General features: G+C 37.8%; 2 protein-coding genes across 4 annotated transcripts in view; both read right to left on the bottom strand.

The window, feature by feature from the left end:
* LOC148312752 (uncharacterized) overlaps positions 1-15,801 on the bottom strand; it is a 518,102-nt gene that overhangs the window by 427,891 nt on the left and 74,410 nt on the right. The window lies entirely within an intron of this gene.
* The window catches only part of Gat (sodium- and chloride-dependent GABA transporter), a 35,740-nt gene that overhangs the window by 9,130 nt on the left and 10,809 nt on the right, over positions 1-15,801 (bottom strand). For all 3 annotated transcript variants that reach the window (XM_088273975.1, XM_088273965.1, XM_088273985.1), the window contains exons 2-8: positions 10,064-10,286; positions 8,301-8,572; positions 6,806-6,907; positions 5,588-5,771; positions 3,436-3,626; positions 2,090-2,270; positions 1,000-1,124 (exon numbers count right to left, since the gene is read on the bottom strand). In XM_088273975.1, coding sequence (XP_088130101.1) covers positions 1,000-1,124; positions 2,090-2,270; positions 3,436-3,626; positions 5,588-5,771; positions 6,806-6,907; positions 8,301-8,572; positions 10,064-10,161 — 1,153 coding nt within the window. In that variant the 5' untranslated portion in view covers positions 10,162-10,286. The remainder of the gene's footprint in view (positions 1-999; positions 1,125-2,089; positions 2,271-3,435; positions 3,627-5,587; positions 5,772-6,805; positions 6,908-8,300; positions 8,573-10,063; positions 10,287-15,801) is intronic.

Below are 15,801 nucleotides of genomic sequence, written 5' to 3'. Positions count from 1 at the left end.
ATATTATTTTTTGACATCTCATCAAAGATGAAGAAGAAAAAAAACAAAAATGGTTTTGCCACAGTACGAAACTAAACTAAAAAAAACAAACTGAAAGCACGAAGGACCTTTATTTGGCACATGTACACAAACACGTGGGACTGATGGTTTCGCCACAGTGCGAACTAAATTATTTGAGGACCAGGTGTCCTCAAATAATTGGCCACTACGTGGTACCGACACGTACGTTCGAAATACAGGGAGAATCTCATATTTTCCGTTAAGGAGAGGACGATTCTAAACCAATGAAATAATAAATAATAATAGATTCTTCTCCATCACTGAGGGTTGTGACTTTTGTTAAAGCAATGACTCTTCTCCAGTTATCCCTTGACTGCGCTGCACGTAGCGCTCTAACCCCCGAGGTGCCTGCTGCTGTCTTAACTTGATCGGACCGTCGTGTGGAGATCTTCCTCTCCCTCTCTTCCTCTCCAGGCTACCAGTCATTCCAGGCTATCCTCAATGCTATATGCAACGTGTTCAAAGAACTTAAGAATCAAGACATTGGTCAGAGTTAAATCATCCATTTGTAAGATAATCGTCAATATTTGCATTAGTTGTAAATTGATTTACTACATTTTCGCCAAAGAACTGTCATGAGAGGTGGTATCACACATGATAAAAAATAGTAAAGGACATTGCTACCATAAACCAAGCTAGGACACAAAATGCCGAGCCCTCTTCTAGTGGAACGGAAGGTATGTTGACGACAGTCAACAGTCCGGCTTCTTCTGAGGAATTTTACGCGGTTTCCTCCCAGCAATGAGCAAATGCTGACAAGTTCCTGATTGGTCCACACTAGATTATCCTTCCTGCTCCCAACGCAGATTAAAATAAAACTATTTTTTATGTTTGAAGAAACAAAAATCCACTTAATGATCTATAAACCTTGTACATAATAAGCAAGGTAAATAATAAATGCAATTCCCATTTTTAAAAAAAGCGTTTCCGCTGACAAACCTGACGCGGCTACTTCTGCAACTGGTCTCTGTTGCTCGTGTGCCATGAATCCAACAACGGAGAAAATGACGAATCCAGCAAACATGCTCGTGCTGGAGTTTACTGTACACACTATCAAGGCATCCCTGGAACATAAAAAAATGAGTATTGATCATGAACGAAGGTTCGAATCATCGATCGTAGACCAATAATAAAGATGGGTTTGAATGACATATCGTAGAGTAAATAGGCTAGGTTTGAATGGTAGATAGTAACAGAAACAGGATAGGTTTGATTGAAAGATAGTAGACCAATCCTCCAGTCCGCCTCCGTAGTGTAATGGTCAGCACGCTCGACTACCGTTCTGGAGGTCCCGGGTTCGATTCCCAAGGGGGGTAAATTAAATTTAAGTGATTTTTTCACTGTTATATTTATTCAATATTACCATGGACTGGTACCTGAAGCGGAGGGCTGATCACCTTTCCTTCATGTGTAAACGATCAAGATTACACTGCGTTTATATGACACAGTGCCCTATGCACCATTGGGGTGCAGATAAGGGTTTTATTATTATTATTAGACCAATCCTAATGATGGGTTGAATGATAGATTGTAGACCAATCATGAAGACTGTATGATAGATTGTAGACTAATCATATGGAATGAATTTATTTTATTTTTAAAAAGAGAAATATTTATTTGTGATTTTATTATTTACACAAATATTTCAATTTCATACTATTTCTGTGAGCCTAAGCGGCTCATTATTAGAAATAGGTATCAAATTGTGGTAGAGTGGGTTCCGACCGAGAAACTCACGGGACTACAGCCCGACACAATCTTCCTGCGAATGTTCCTGGTTATGTTGATTTGAAAACGGGGTTGAATATTGACATACGAGTATAAGTGAGATACTGTTATTCTATCACTGCAGTCAACAAATGAGTTGGACCTTAACACGTGTTTCGACATTATAAGTACTATTGTGAAATATTTTTGTTTTTATAAAATATTTTTTCAATGACTCGAGTGTCCCGGATAATCCGCTTATCCGCCCGGACCCCGGGAAATCGGGAATGCATGAATATCAGTGATTTCAGCAAGAACTTACTTGTATACATTGTTGTTGAATTTGTTGTAGCTTCCAAGGGCGACCAGCGTCCCCAAACCAAGGCCATAGGAGAAGAATATCTGCGTCACAGCATCAATCCACACTTCTGATTCTCCCAGCTTGGATAGGTTCGGCATCACGTAGAACTTGATTCCTTCCATAGCGCCAGGGAGAGTGATTCCTGAAGGAATAACATTGTTTTATTGGCTGAGAGGCTCAAATGTGGAGGTCCTCACCAAAACGTTACATTTCCATTTTAAATGATTTTAAGTAATCAGGAATTGTAGCTTGTAAAATTGTTACGTTTTGGTGCGATTTTATGATTTCACATTAGTTTAACACAGGATTGGTCAAACTTTAATTAAGATCTTGATAGAATACAGTAAACAGAACAGATTTGCATTGAAATGATTTTTTGTGCAATATTGGAAATGTAACTTAGGCTCACAGAAATAGTGTGAAATTGAAGTATTTTTGTAAATAATAAAAACACAAATATTTCTCTTTTAAATATTAAAAAACTAATTAACTTACTAGGCAGAGAGAAAAGAACACCGCATTACTTTGTCTTTGCAAACATTCTTCGCCTCTTCCAAATTCATGCATCTCCTCACACATACGACGATTTTTCCGACTCCTGACCTGACCACGCCCAAGTATTTGACATACTTAATCATACCAAGTTATCCTTGATATTCTTCCATTCCTATTTTTACTAGATTTGCCTCATAAATTTGCTTTATTCCTTATTCATTTGTTCCACATGTTCAAACCATCTAAACACATCATCGGAAACCATGTTTACTGCCAGTTAATGAAGTCCACCAGCAATAGTCAGCACATTCAGCTACCGTACTGGAGGTCCCGGGTTCGATTCCCAGGGGGGGGGGGTGGGTGAAATAAATATAAAATGATTTTTTCACTCTAATATTTATTCAATACTACCCTGGACCGGTACCTGAAGCGGAGGGGTGATCACCTTTCCTTCATGTGTTAATGAACAAAATAACACTGTGTTTATAGGATACAGTGCCCTATACACCGGTGCGGATAAGGCTTTGATGATTTTTTTTATTATTATTATAATAACGTGCTTTGCAAGTGTGGGTCTGATAGGAAGCCTAGAGCTTCTATATCGGATCCTGGAAGGTGGCGGAAGGCTTTCAATGCCATTTCCATGCTACACTTCTATACTTATGGTTTGGAATCAGAACCCCATTGCTTACTGCCAGTTAATGAAGGCAGTTAAGATAAGGTTTTTGGTATCATTCAATGCTTGATTCATATGACTTTGCCTCTTCTAAAGTGTGCTAGTAAAATAGTGCAGAGACAGACAGAAAACTTACCTCTGATGAGCAAGATGGTCAGCAGGAAGTAGGGGAAGAGGGCCGTGAAGTAGACGACCTTCCCAGTCCAGCGGACTCCCTTCCAGATGCAGAAGTAGCAGATGATCCACACGAGCAGGAGGGTTCCAGCCAACTCCCAGCGCAGAGCTCCGACCGAGTCGATGCCGTCTGAGATCATCAGAGCACGACGTCTGCAAAAGGGAAACTCATCTTATTTTTTTTATTTATAACATTTATCCGCACCTAATGGTGCATAGGGCACTGCATCAAATTGACACAGTGTTATCTTTATCATTACTTACATGAAGGCAAGGTGATCACTCTTGCGCTTCAGGAACCAGTCCAGGGTAATATTAAATAATTATAACAGTGTTAAATCCCTTATATTAATTTTCACCTCCCCCCCGGGGAATCGAACCCGGGACCTCCAGCACGGTAGCTAAACACGCTGACCATTACACCACGGAGGCGGACAAATCATCTCGTCGCATCTTAACTCCTCAAATAACAGCTAATATAGAAATTACTACCCAAATCCTTTTTTTCTTTTTGACATCTCAACACAGATGGAGAATATGGAAGTCTGAGCATATTTACAGGGCTCACGACCGTCATTTGCTTGGTCAAGTGATCACTTTACACACGTGTAACATTCACAATGTCACGAGTTTGATCAGTATATCTAGGAGTTTAAAAAAATTGAGTAGTGTGGTTGTCAATCATGGATAGAATTGGTGAATGTTACACATGTCGCTCACTCCTTCCAACAACGTCATAAACCAAAAACTTGATTTTTCAGGAGAATGTTTTTAAAGTTTAAAAATATAATACAATGTATTAAAAATAAATGTCAAGCCACTTATTGAACTTTTCACTGTGCAACAGATCTTTTTAAGTAAAACCTGAAGGTTTTTTCACCATTTGAAATATATTTCGTATATTTAAAAAAATAATTAAGCAATACCGTTTCTTCAAAATGAAAAAACAACACATTCTGCCCTGTAGCAGGTAAATATTAAGTTAAAAATATGCCGCTTTTGCTGGGATATAGTTCATTTTCTGGGCATTCCGAAAACATGCACAACTGATAATTGACGATTTTTTATATATGACGTTGTTGAAAAGAGTGAGCGCACATAACTTCTAATTAGTGTCTATAATGTACATTTTGTTTTATGATGACAGTCTGTTTATTAATTGAAACATATTTCTATAAGTTGATTTTTAGTCCTTCACATATTACTACTTTATTGTAGATTGGCCTATTGAAACAAGATATTGATCAATTGGAAAATACATTTGAAACCATCGTCATGGTATTTTTTAGTTTTCAGGAATTAAATGGTTTCGGTTATTTTAATTTTAAATTCTTTTGCATTATCCAAACATGACATAAAATCAAATACAAAAAAAAATGAATAAAATATAAATGTAAATACTAAAAAAGATCCCACAAAGGCATGGCCTGTGTGTGGGTATTCAGTATAAATTAGGTCTTAGTAAAGGGCACTGGCAATAATACAATAGGTATTATAAGTAGAACTAGAATAATAGAAAACTAACTAACTAACTAACCATCACGCCGCTTCCCCGCAGGGGTAGGCAGAGAGAATAGAGCACCACACCACTCTGTCCTTGCAAACATTCTTTGCCTCTTCCACGTTCATGCATCTCCTCATACATACCCGCCGATTGTTACGACTCCTAACCTGACCACTTTCAAGTATTAGGCATACCTGATCGTGCCATATTTTTCTCGGTCTTCCTCTGCTTCTTTTCCCACTAACATCCGCCTCATAAATTTGTTTTACCGTTCTTTCCTCACTCATTCGTTCTACATGTCCAAACCATCTCAACACACCTTTCTTAATTTTATCGATAATGCTTATCTCAGCTTTGCATTCCTTCCTTATTTCACTATTCGCACATCTATCATACATCGTTTTGTCGCACATTCTTCTGAGAGATCGCATTTCGACTGCATTCAGTCCACTTTCATCCTTCGTTTGCCAATTGCCAAAGACTAGAATAATAGTGTTAATATAAAATAAAAAAAAATACTTGATTATCAGAAACCAAAAAACCAAAAAAAATAATTTTTATTTTATTTTTATTTTTATTTGTTTTAAAAATAAAATTATAAACTACTTACTCCCAGAATTCCTTGACGGGGTCGCTGAGCAGCGCCGTCGACACGTTCCTAGAGTTGATGGTGCAGATCTTCGTGATGGTCCTGTTGGCGGACATGGTGTCGAAGCAAACCAGGTTCTTCCTGTCGTAGGGATTGACGCAGGTCTGGGTGTTCCAGTAGTTGTCACAACTTCTCCACGGCACATCTGGCAAACATGTTACAGTCTAAATATTGTCCACAACCCTCTAGCGATTTTCAACACCTCTTCCGTTATAAGATAATATAGAAAAAATGAGAGAAGAACTCAACTGGTTATCTATAAAAAAGAGACTAAAATTAAATATGCTGATTTTTATATATAAATTTTTAAACGATAAATCACCCAAATTGTTAAATGTTTCTGAACATATTACTAGAAATAAGGATAAAATAAAACTGCCATTGTTGAAAAAAACTGAGTCACAAAATTGTTTAATGTATAAGGGTTTGAAAATGTATGATGAGATGCCTGAATGTACGAAGAATGAAAAGAGTCTGAAAGAATTTTAAAATAAATGCTTTGTTTACTGTAAGTAGATGTAAATATATATATATATATATATATATATATATATATATATATATATATATATATATATATATATATATATATATATATATATATATATATATATATATATATATATATATATATATATATATATCCGCACCCCAATGGTGCATAGGGCATTGCTTCATATAAACGCAGTGTTATCTCGATCGATTACACACGAAGGAAAGGTGATCAGCCCTCCGCTTCAGGTACCAGTCCAGTGTAATATTGAATAAATATTACAGTGAAAAAATCACTTAAATTTATTTGCCCCCCCTTGGGAATCGAACCCGGGACCTCCAGAACGGTAGCCGAGCGTGCTGACCATTACACTACGGAGGCGGACAAAAATTATAATAAAATAACAAATAGTAAATACACGTCACCTTCACAGCTTTTCTTTTAACACATTTCACATTAGTGAAATTTTGTAATTTGAATGTTACAATTACCTGTTTTATTTGTTATTCATTATTGTTAATATATTTATGGTAATGTTCTGTTAAATTTCTAAATAAATAAAATAAAATAAATATTTATAATTAATTACATGATTTTTTAGGCAACCAATTATGTAATATTAAAAAAACCTTCTAGGATTGAAATTGAAGAATATGTAATAGTATTGAAGGATTAAGTAATAATACCTGCTCGCAGGGACATGAAGAAGTAGAAGATAGCCCAGGCAAGGATCACGATGTAATACACGTTCATCCAACACGACATTACAGCCGCCGCGTAACCGATACCTGGAAAAAAACTAAAATATAGTCATCATGTTATGATTTTTCATAGCTGTCTCTAAATGAGATGGAGTATTTATCGTTTTTATACGAAAGAAGATGGAAGTCTGAACATATTTTTTCTTTTTCTTCTTCTTCATCTTGTTGTTGGCCTTGTGGCCTGTTTTTAAGAGGGATTAGCCTCCTGCGATGTCGATTCCCAGCTATCGTCCCATCTCTTTGGTGGTCTGCCCGGGAGTCGTCCACCATGGGGTTCGGGACAGTGCGATATGGGGGAGTCTGGATGGTTCCATTCTCCTCACACGCGCATACCATTGTCTCCTTCGTTGCCTTCCCCACCTAACGACATCTTCGACCTCGCATATTTCCCTGATCCTGGCGTTTCTTATTCTATCTCGAAGACTCTTGCCTGATATGCTTCTTAGAGTCTTCATTTCTGACACTCTAAGCAAGTTTTTAATGGCAAAGGCGTCTGCTCTACTTTCGAATCCATATGTCATGATGGGTCGCACTCAAGTTTTGTAAATCTTGATTTTGCTGCCGATCTTCATCTCAGGATTTTTCCATATAGCATATGAATATATTTAAGTATGATAATTACTTATGGAGTACAGAATACTTAAGATAATCCTTTCAATATCAGCTGCGATTTCCTCCTGGCTTGATTCTCGAGGAAGAGCCATGGCGATCGCCTGGTTCACAATACGATCAGGTTCTCTGCGTCCTATGTGCCCTTACCATCTCAATTGCCTTTCTATACCTTACTATTAATGCCTGTTACACCCAGGATTCCACGAATGCGTGAACTGGTTTATTTTGTCTCTAAGAGACACTCCAGCTGACCATCTAAGCGTTCGCATTTCAGCAGTTTCTAGTTGCCTAGAGTAGGTGTTATACATCGTCCAGCATTGGGAGCCATAGAGGAGTGCGGGTCTGACAAGTATTTCTTGCTTTGTCATAAAAACCTCATTGGATTGAGGTGATTGGAGCTGAGTCTGTCATCTGACATTCTGTTTACATGATCATTCCAGTATCGCCTTCGTTGTCGTCCCCACCTCACGATATCCTCTGTCTTACACATGCTCCGGATATCGGTATTTCTTACTCGGTCTCGCAATGTGTTTCCGGTTATGGATCAGAGGTTCGAAGTCAAGATTTTGTTCTAGAAGTATCTGGTCTTGCCTCAATCCCATAAGTGGCTATTGGTCGAACACATATTTTGTATATTTTCATTTTACTTTCTTCGTATAAATGTATGTATAGAAATTGGATCAAATTGTATTAGAAAGATACTATATATATATATATATATATATATATATATATATATATATATATATATATATATATATATATATATATATATATATATATATATATATCGTATAAGCTCACTGACCCTTGAAAATCGGGGCGATCTTGAAGACACCAAGTCCCCCGATGGTGAGCATCTGCCCCATGGCCAGCTCCATGAAGAACATGGGGATGCCAGCGAGGAAGAGTGTCAGGAAGTAGGGGATGAGGAAAGCCCCGCCTCCGTTCTTGTAGCAGAGGTAGGGGAACCGCCACACGTTGCCCAGGCCTATGGCGAGGCCCACCACGGACAGGATGAAGTCCATCTTACTGGCCCAAGACCCTCTGTCGGGGTCGGGCTGGTCCAACTGGGCTGGCCTGAAAATACAATTTATCTTATTTTTTGACATCTCAACATAGATGGATAGAATAGTATGTAAAAATATGAATAATTGTAGTAGTAATTCGCCTCCGTGGTGTAATGGTCAGCGTGTTTAGCTACCTTGCTGGAGGTCCCGGGTTCGATTCCCAGGGGGGTGAAAATAAGTATGAGTGATTTTACACTGTAATATTTATTTAATATTACCCTGGACTGGTTTCTGAAGCGCGAGAGTGATCACCTTGCCTTCATGTAAGTAATGATCAATAAAACACTGCGTCAATTCGATGCAGTGCCCTATGCACCATTGGGTGCGGATAAGGGTTATAAGTAAGTAGTAGAAGTTATTACCTTACAACATTTTGAGTGTGTCCAAATGCTTGTTCACAAAATCTGGATTTTCTCCAACTACAGGAGTTATTTTCATATTATTTTTTGACATCTCATCTCAAGATGAAGAAGAAAATGGAAGTCTGGGCATTTACTAGGGGTTTACGACCGTCATAGGCTGGTGATCACTTTACACGCGTGTAACATTCACCAATTCTACCCATTATTGACAACCACACTACTCAAATTCTTGGAGTTGATATATCGGTAGTTTAAAGGCAAAGGGGTATATCTGTCTCAGACCAAATTTTACAGGAGAGCAAAAACAAACTTGTGAAATTAAATAACTCATTCGTTTTATGTATTTTTATAAATTAATATCTTTATAAAACTAAATAAGTATGTCAACCACAGCTATATCCTTTTCCCATATTATGGAATACACTATTTTAGACATTTTGTGGAACAAACTTAGAAAATGAAAAATTTGACAGAGATCCCCAATATATATGAACCAATTTCGAAACATTGTGCTTGAATCACTAGAACTTCACTAGAGACATCTATTGGTGATATGAAAAGAACATTTTTTTTTGAGATTCGGTAATGTTTAATAATGATAATTGACGGTGTACAAAAATGATGCGGACTGCATCAAAATACGTGGCACAATTTATTTAAATAAATAGTGGTATTTACCATATAAAAGTGGAAATTACTGAGTAAAAGCGGTTTTTTCAAAGAATAGTACTTATAACCAAGTCAAATTCAAACCATTATCCGCACTCCAGGGGTGCATAAGGCACTGCATCATATAAACGCTGTGTTATGAAGGAAAGGTGATTAGCCCTCCGATTTAAGTACCAGCCCAGGATAGTATTGAATAAATATTAGAGTGAAAAAATCAGTTATATTTATTCGACCCCTTCCTGGGAATCGAACCCGGGACCTCCAGAACGGCAGCCAAGCGTGCTGACCATTACGCTACGGAGGCGGACATTAATATTTAGTGGTAATTACCAAGTAAAAGCGGTAATTACCAAGTAAAAAGCGGTAATTACCAAGTAAAGAGCGGTAATTACCAAGCAAAAAGCGGTAATTGCCAATTAAAAAGCGGTAATTACCAATCAAAATGTAAATTTCAAAAGCGATCATCTCACCCCGGTTTGGCCATCGCCCCGGTCATCTCGATATCCTCCGAGTCGCACTTGAGCTCGAGTCGCGGCGCGTCGCGCGTGGCGCTGCCCTCCTGCGTCATGTCGTGGCCTGTGTTGCCGGTCTAGCTTGCCTGCCCGCTCGCGCGCCTGCCGCCCGTTACTGCACAGTTCCTATGAGAGGTCTGGCCAGCAAGGCATCACAGGTCGCTCCGGCTCTAAATGCGGTCTGAAATCAATTAAAATATTCAATCATTTTCTTATTTGTGTTATTTTTTTAAAGATAATTATTTGTGTTTTTACTGTTTACAAAAAACTTTAACTAATATACTAATGGAATCCTACAAGAATACATGTACACTGTATCCAAACTTAAAGCAATAGCCAATTTTATCAAGTCCGGGCATGTTTTTGCATTTTGAAGAAAAGGCATTGTTTAAAGTCAAAGGTCATGGTGTTTGAAAGAGAGAAAGATTTGACAGAATGCAAGATTATCGTGCACAATGAATCCCTAGAACAGGTGCAAGAATTTTTATATCTAGGAAGCATGTTCACAAGGGATGGAAAAGTGGATAAGGATATTGAGAGAAGAGTGAATGCAGGGAATAGAATAAATGGTGCTTTTAACAGAGTGATTGGGAATAAGAATATGTCCATGGAAGCCAAGCTAGCGGTTCACAACGGCGTGCTGGTACCGACACTAATGTATGGAAGCGAAACATGGAACTGGCAAAGGAAGGATGAAAGCAGAGTGAACGCTGTTGAAATGCGCTCCCTCAGACGAATGTGTGGAAAATCATTGTATGACAGAATTAAAAACGACGATATAAGAAAATAATGTAAGGCTGAACGAGGAATAATTGAAAAGATTAGGAAGAGTTCTTTGCGGTGGTATGGACAGTGGAGCGAATGGATAACGAGAGAATGACTAAGAAAATGTATGTGGCGAATGTGAGAGGGAAAACAGAACGCGGACGACCGAAAAAGACTTGGCCCGATCAGATCAATCAGAACCTAAAATCTGGTGGTGTCAAAAGTCTGCATAACCGGAGGGCATGTATGACTAGATGTATGGATGTGAAGGAGGCGAGGAGTGTATGTCAGGACAGAAGAGTGTGGCGTTCCATCCTCTCTGCCTACCCCTGCGGGGAAACGGCGTGATGGTGGTAGTAGTAGTAATTCTTTCACTTTGTGGAAATGTACATTTTTCAATTAAAGAAATAGTAGTATACACATACATATATAAAACGTTATTGTGATTTTTGAAATGCGAAACAGCTGTCACAAAAATACGGCAGTATTGTGCATAAATATATTATATTACATATCATATTTTATATGACCTATGGTATTATTATTAACCGTAGAAAAGATTAATTTCCGTAGTCCAGAGAGTAACTAAAAATATCTGAGATCCAGATAAAATAATGAAGCAATTAAAATTAAAATCGTTAGCTTTTCAAAAGATCGTCGTTCTGCAGCGCAACTGTCATGGCGGCCGGATCCGGTGCGCGGAAAAGCGCGCGCTATTTCTTCACCGGAAGCGGCGGCTTCCCGCCGGCGGCAATCTCACGGGGAGTTTGGCGGGAAAATTGCGGCGCAAGATGGCGGACGGGGAATACCGGTGGTATAAGTATACAAAAATATTTATTATTTTTTCTGTCTTTTTTTAAATGTATTTTTTTTATTACTTAATCCTGTATTGTCTATACACACTGTAACTCATGTAATTGGAGATAATCCAGATTTTTATTCTTATTTAAGTATTTGGACACACTCAAAATGTTGTAGAAAAAGGATGTTGCACAGTTCCTTTAGGAAAGAACTGACTGACTTTATTGTGTTTTACGATCAAGATAACGCTGTGTCGATGCAATGCAGTGCCTTATGCACCATCGGATGAAGATAAGGGTCAAAAGGAGTGTATCGCTTTGCGGTGACTTAAAATAGTGAATTACTATGCAACATGGACAAAAAACTGATCGCCTTTCTATATTGAGAGGTTTTACGATCAAGATAATACCGTGTCGATGTGACGCAGTGCCCTATGCACCATCGGGTGTTGATAAAGCCTAGAAGAAAGGAATCGAGCCCTAGACGGCAGCCAATTCATCACTGTGTGTCACTTTGCGATGACTATAAATGGTGAATATTGCACACTAAACAACTGACCGCCTCTCTTTATTAGGTTTTACGATTAAGATAACACTGTGTCGTTAAGACGCAGTGCCCTATGCACCATCCGGTGTTGATAAAGCCTAGAAGAAAGGAATCGAACCGTAGACGGCAGCCAATTGATCACATCTGATCATGTCTATATATTGATTTGGCGTTTAATTTGTAGAACTCCATTTTAATTTATGTATTAATTTTAAATCAAACACAGATTTTTTGAGTCTACTAAGTTGTATTTTATTACCAAAAATACATAAAAAATTAATATTAATTCGCCTTGTTAGGGCATTATCAAACGAATGTAATATAAGTTTTTGTTAATAAAATACAACTTAGTAGACTCAAAAAATCTGTGTTTGATTTCAAATTAACCCTTTCCGGTCCCCCAAAATTTAATAAAAAAATCTAGGTAGACAGTTATATTACAATTATAATAATAATAATAAAACCCTTATCCGCACCCCAATGGTGCATAGGGCACTGTGTCATATAAACGCAATGTTATCTTGATCGTTTACACATGAAGGAAAGGTGATCAGCCCTCCGCTTCAGGTACCAGTCCATGGTAATATTGAATAAATATTACGGTGAAAAAATCACTTATATTTTATTTTACCCCCCTTGGGAATCGAGCCCGGGACCTCCAGAACGGTAGCCGAGCGTGCTGACCATTACACTACGGAGGCGGACAGTATATTACAATTGGAAAAAAATGTCCTCTGCTTCACATACTATTGTAATAGATACGAGTGACAAAAATGTAAGCTTGGAATTTAAATAAATAATACTTATGATGAAAAAAATGTGGAATAACATCCGACATGGGACCTAAGAGCGAAAAATCGATGTCGAATGAGATTCCACATTGGACCAGTAAGGGTTAGTGCACAAAATATCTCTCAGGTTTACTGATATCTTATCAAGAAGAATAATAAATAAATGAGCTATGTGTAAACTGACCATTTATTTTTGTCCTCAAAACGGGACATCTTCCAATTTTCACGTAATAGTATGTATATTCAAGAAAATGGTACCTATTTTTTCATAGCTTTATGTATTAATAAAAAGAAAAGAAACGTTGACAAAGAAAATTAAAAGAATAAAAAATATATAAGTATATGAAAAAATTATGAAAGCAAATTTATATGAAACGGCGATACTACAAACTACCGCCGATTTTTTGCACTTTTTTTTAAAAATTGTTACTGTGTTGCTCTTTTTTTGAAAACGGGACATTTCGACGTCCCGAAACTTTACTTGGAGACAACGGGATAGGCTATCTAAAAACGGGACGGTCCCGTTCAAAACGGGACGTATGGTCACTTTAGCTATGTGACAAATCTTGATTGATATAACTAACTAACTAACTAACTAACCATCACGCCGCTTCACCGCAGGGGTAGGCAGAGAGAATAGAGTGCCACACCACTTTGTCCTTGCAAACATTCTTCGCCTCTTCCACGTTCATGCATCTCCTCATACATACCCGCCGATTGTTACGACTCCTAACCTGACCACTTTCAAGTATTTGGCATATCGTGCCATGTTTTTCTCGGTCTTCCTCTGCTTCTTTTCCCGCTAACATTCGCCTCATAAATTTGTTTTACCGTTCTTTCCTCACTCATTCGTTCTACATGTCCAAACCATCTCAACACACCTTTCTTAATTTTATCGATAATGCTTATCTCAGCTTTGCATTCCTTCCTTATTTCACTATTCGCACATCTATCATACATCGTTTTGTCGCACATTCTTCTGAGAGATCGCATTTCGACTGCATTCAGTCTACTTTCATCCTTCTTTTGCCAACTCCATGTTTCACTTCCATACATTTGAGTTGGAACCAGGACTCCGTTGTGCACTGCCAGTTTAGCTTCCGCTGATAGGTTATTTGCTATAACTGATTGCTATCTTGATTGATATGAAATATTGAATCCATTTTATCTATCGTATTGTTTCTAGGGATGAACCTCATTCATTTATTTTTTACCAAATACATTCATCATCATTTTTAAGATATACAAATAAAATATGCCATAAATATGTTTTTCATTGTTTGTGAACCAATTTTAGTACATAAATGTGATGGTGTCGTTTAGCTTTGAGCGACGCAACTACCAGGGTGGCAGGACATGATACAGGACTGTGGCGGCCCCTTCGGACGATATCCTTTCCCACAGGCGGCAGGAAGCGTTCCGAGCGCGCGAAGTCTCACGCTGGCTCACCCACACTCACACCGGGACGCTCATGGACGACTTTACTGCCGACAGCATCCGCGCAAGAGTGCTCCAGATTAGGCACGAGAAACCGAATAAAATAATCGACTTGTTTCAAAGAAGTCGTTACGTTGAATTTAAAAAAAAAGGTCATGATTCAGTACGCGTTTGAGATGGACGTGAATCGAAAAGCAAAGAAAAAAAAGGGGCGAATGTTTATTATTATTGTTTGACATCTCATCAAAGATGAAGAAGAATATGGAAGTCTGAGCATTTTCGGGGCTGACGACCGTCATAGGTTGGTTTAAGTGATCCATTTCACCCATTCTACCCTTATTGGCAACCACACTACTCAAATTCTTGAAAGCTCTATAAATATGTATATATGAACCAATTTTGAAATATTGTTTTTGAATCACTAGAACATCACTAGAGACATCTATTGGTGAGATAAAAAGAAGCTTTTAATTGAGCAGAAACTCTTTTATAAGCATGTGAGGTCCGAATCCTGGATTATAATCACACACATGAGAAACGCCAGAAAATATCATTTTTGTTTTTATTATTTAAGCTTATAATTTGACCACATAATTTATTTAACACATTTGGACACACTCATGTCGCTACTGAATTCGTTACATAAAGATACTCTCAATAAACTTCATCTTTTCATCTCACCGATAGATGTCTCTAGTGAAGTTCTAGTGATTCAAAAACAATATTTCAAAATTGGTTCATATATATATAGAACTTCCACTGTAAGTAGTGTGGTTGTCAATAATAGGTAGAATTGTTGAATGTTACACGAGTGTAAAATGATCATTTAAACCACCTATGGCGGTCGTCAGCCCCGTAAATGCCCAGACTTCCGTCATCTTTGATGAAATGTCAAAAAACAATACAAAGATACTCACAACCAGTGCACAAATTTGGTCGCGTATCGCGTATTTCTAACTCCTGGTATATTTTTTATAATTTTTTTATTCAAACTTTATGTACAGAAAATAAATAAGTACATTGGCGGGCTTATTGCTAAAAAGCAATATCTTCCAACCGACCAAAAACAGATTAGTGATATTGATCAAAACGTTTGATACCATATATAGCTGTTTGCAATCAGAGGGTAGATAGTACTTGCACATTTAAAAAACATAAATTACAAATTGATGATAATAAGGAAGGCAAAAGAAAAAGGGAGTTTAGGGAATGAGGTAGAAGAAAATGTTTGAAATGTTGATGGATTCCTTTCGAATGGTAGTTCTAAATTCATAGATTTGGATTCGGGGCATCGGTGTTGCCCTCGGTTGAGAATTTTTGAAGCATATAGCTAGAAGATGCGTCTGCCTCCTTAGT

The sequence above is a fragment of the Brachycentrus maculatus genome, unplaced genomic scaffold (assembly GCF_059751285.1).
Source record: "Brachycentrus maculatus isolate JH-2025_06_01 unplaced genomic scaffold, ASM5975128v1 h1tg000033l, whole genome shotgun sequence".
Taxonomy (NCBI): Eukaryota; Metazoa; Arthropoda; class Insecta; order Trichoptera; family Brachycentridae; genus Brachycentrus; species Brachycentrus maculatus.
The sequence above is the reverse complement of the archived record's forward strand: the minus strand, read 5'-3'. Positions and strand labels throughout refer to the sequence as shown.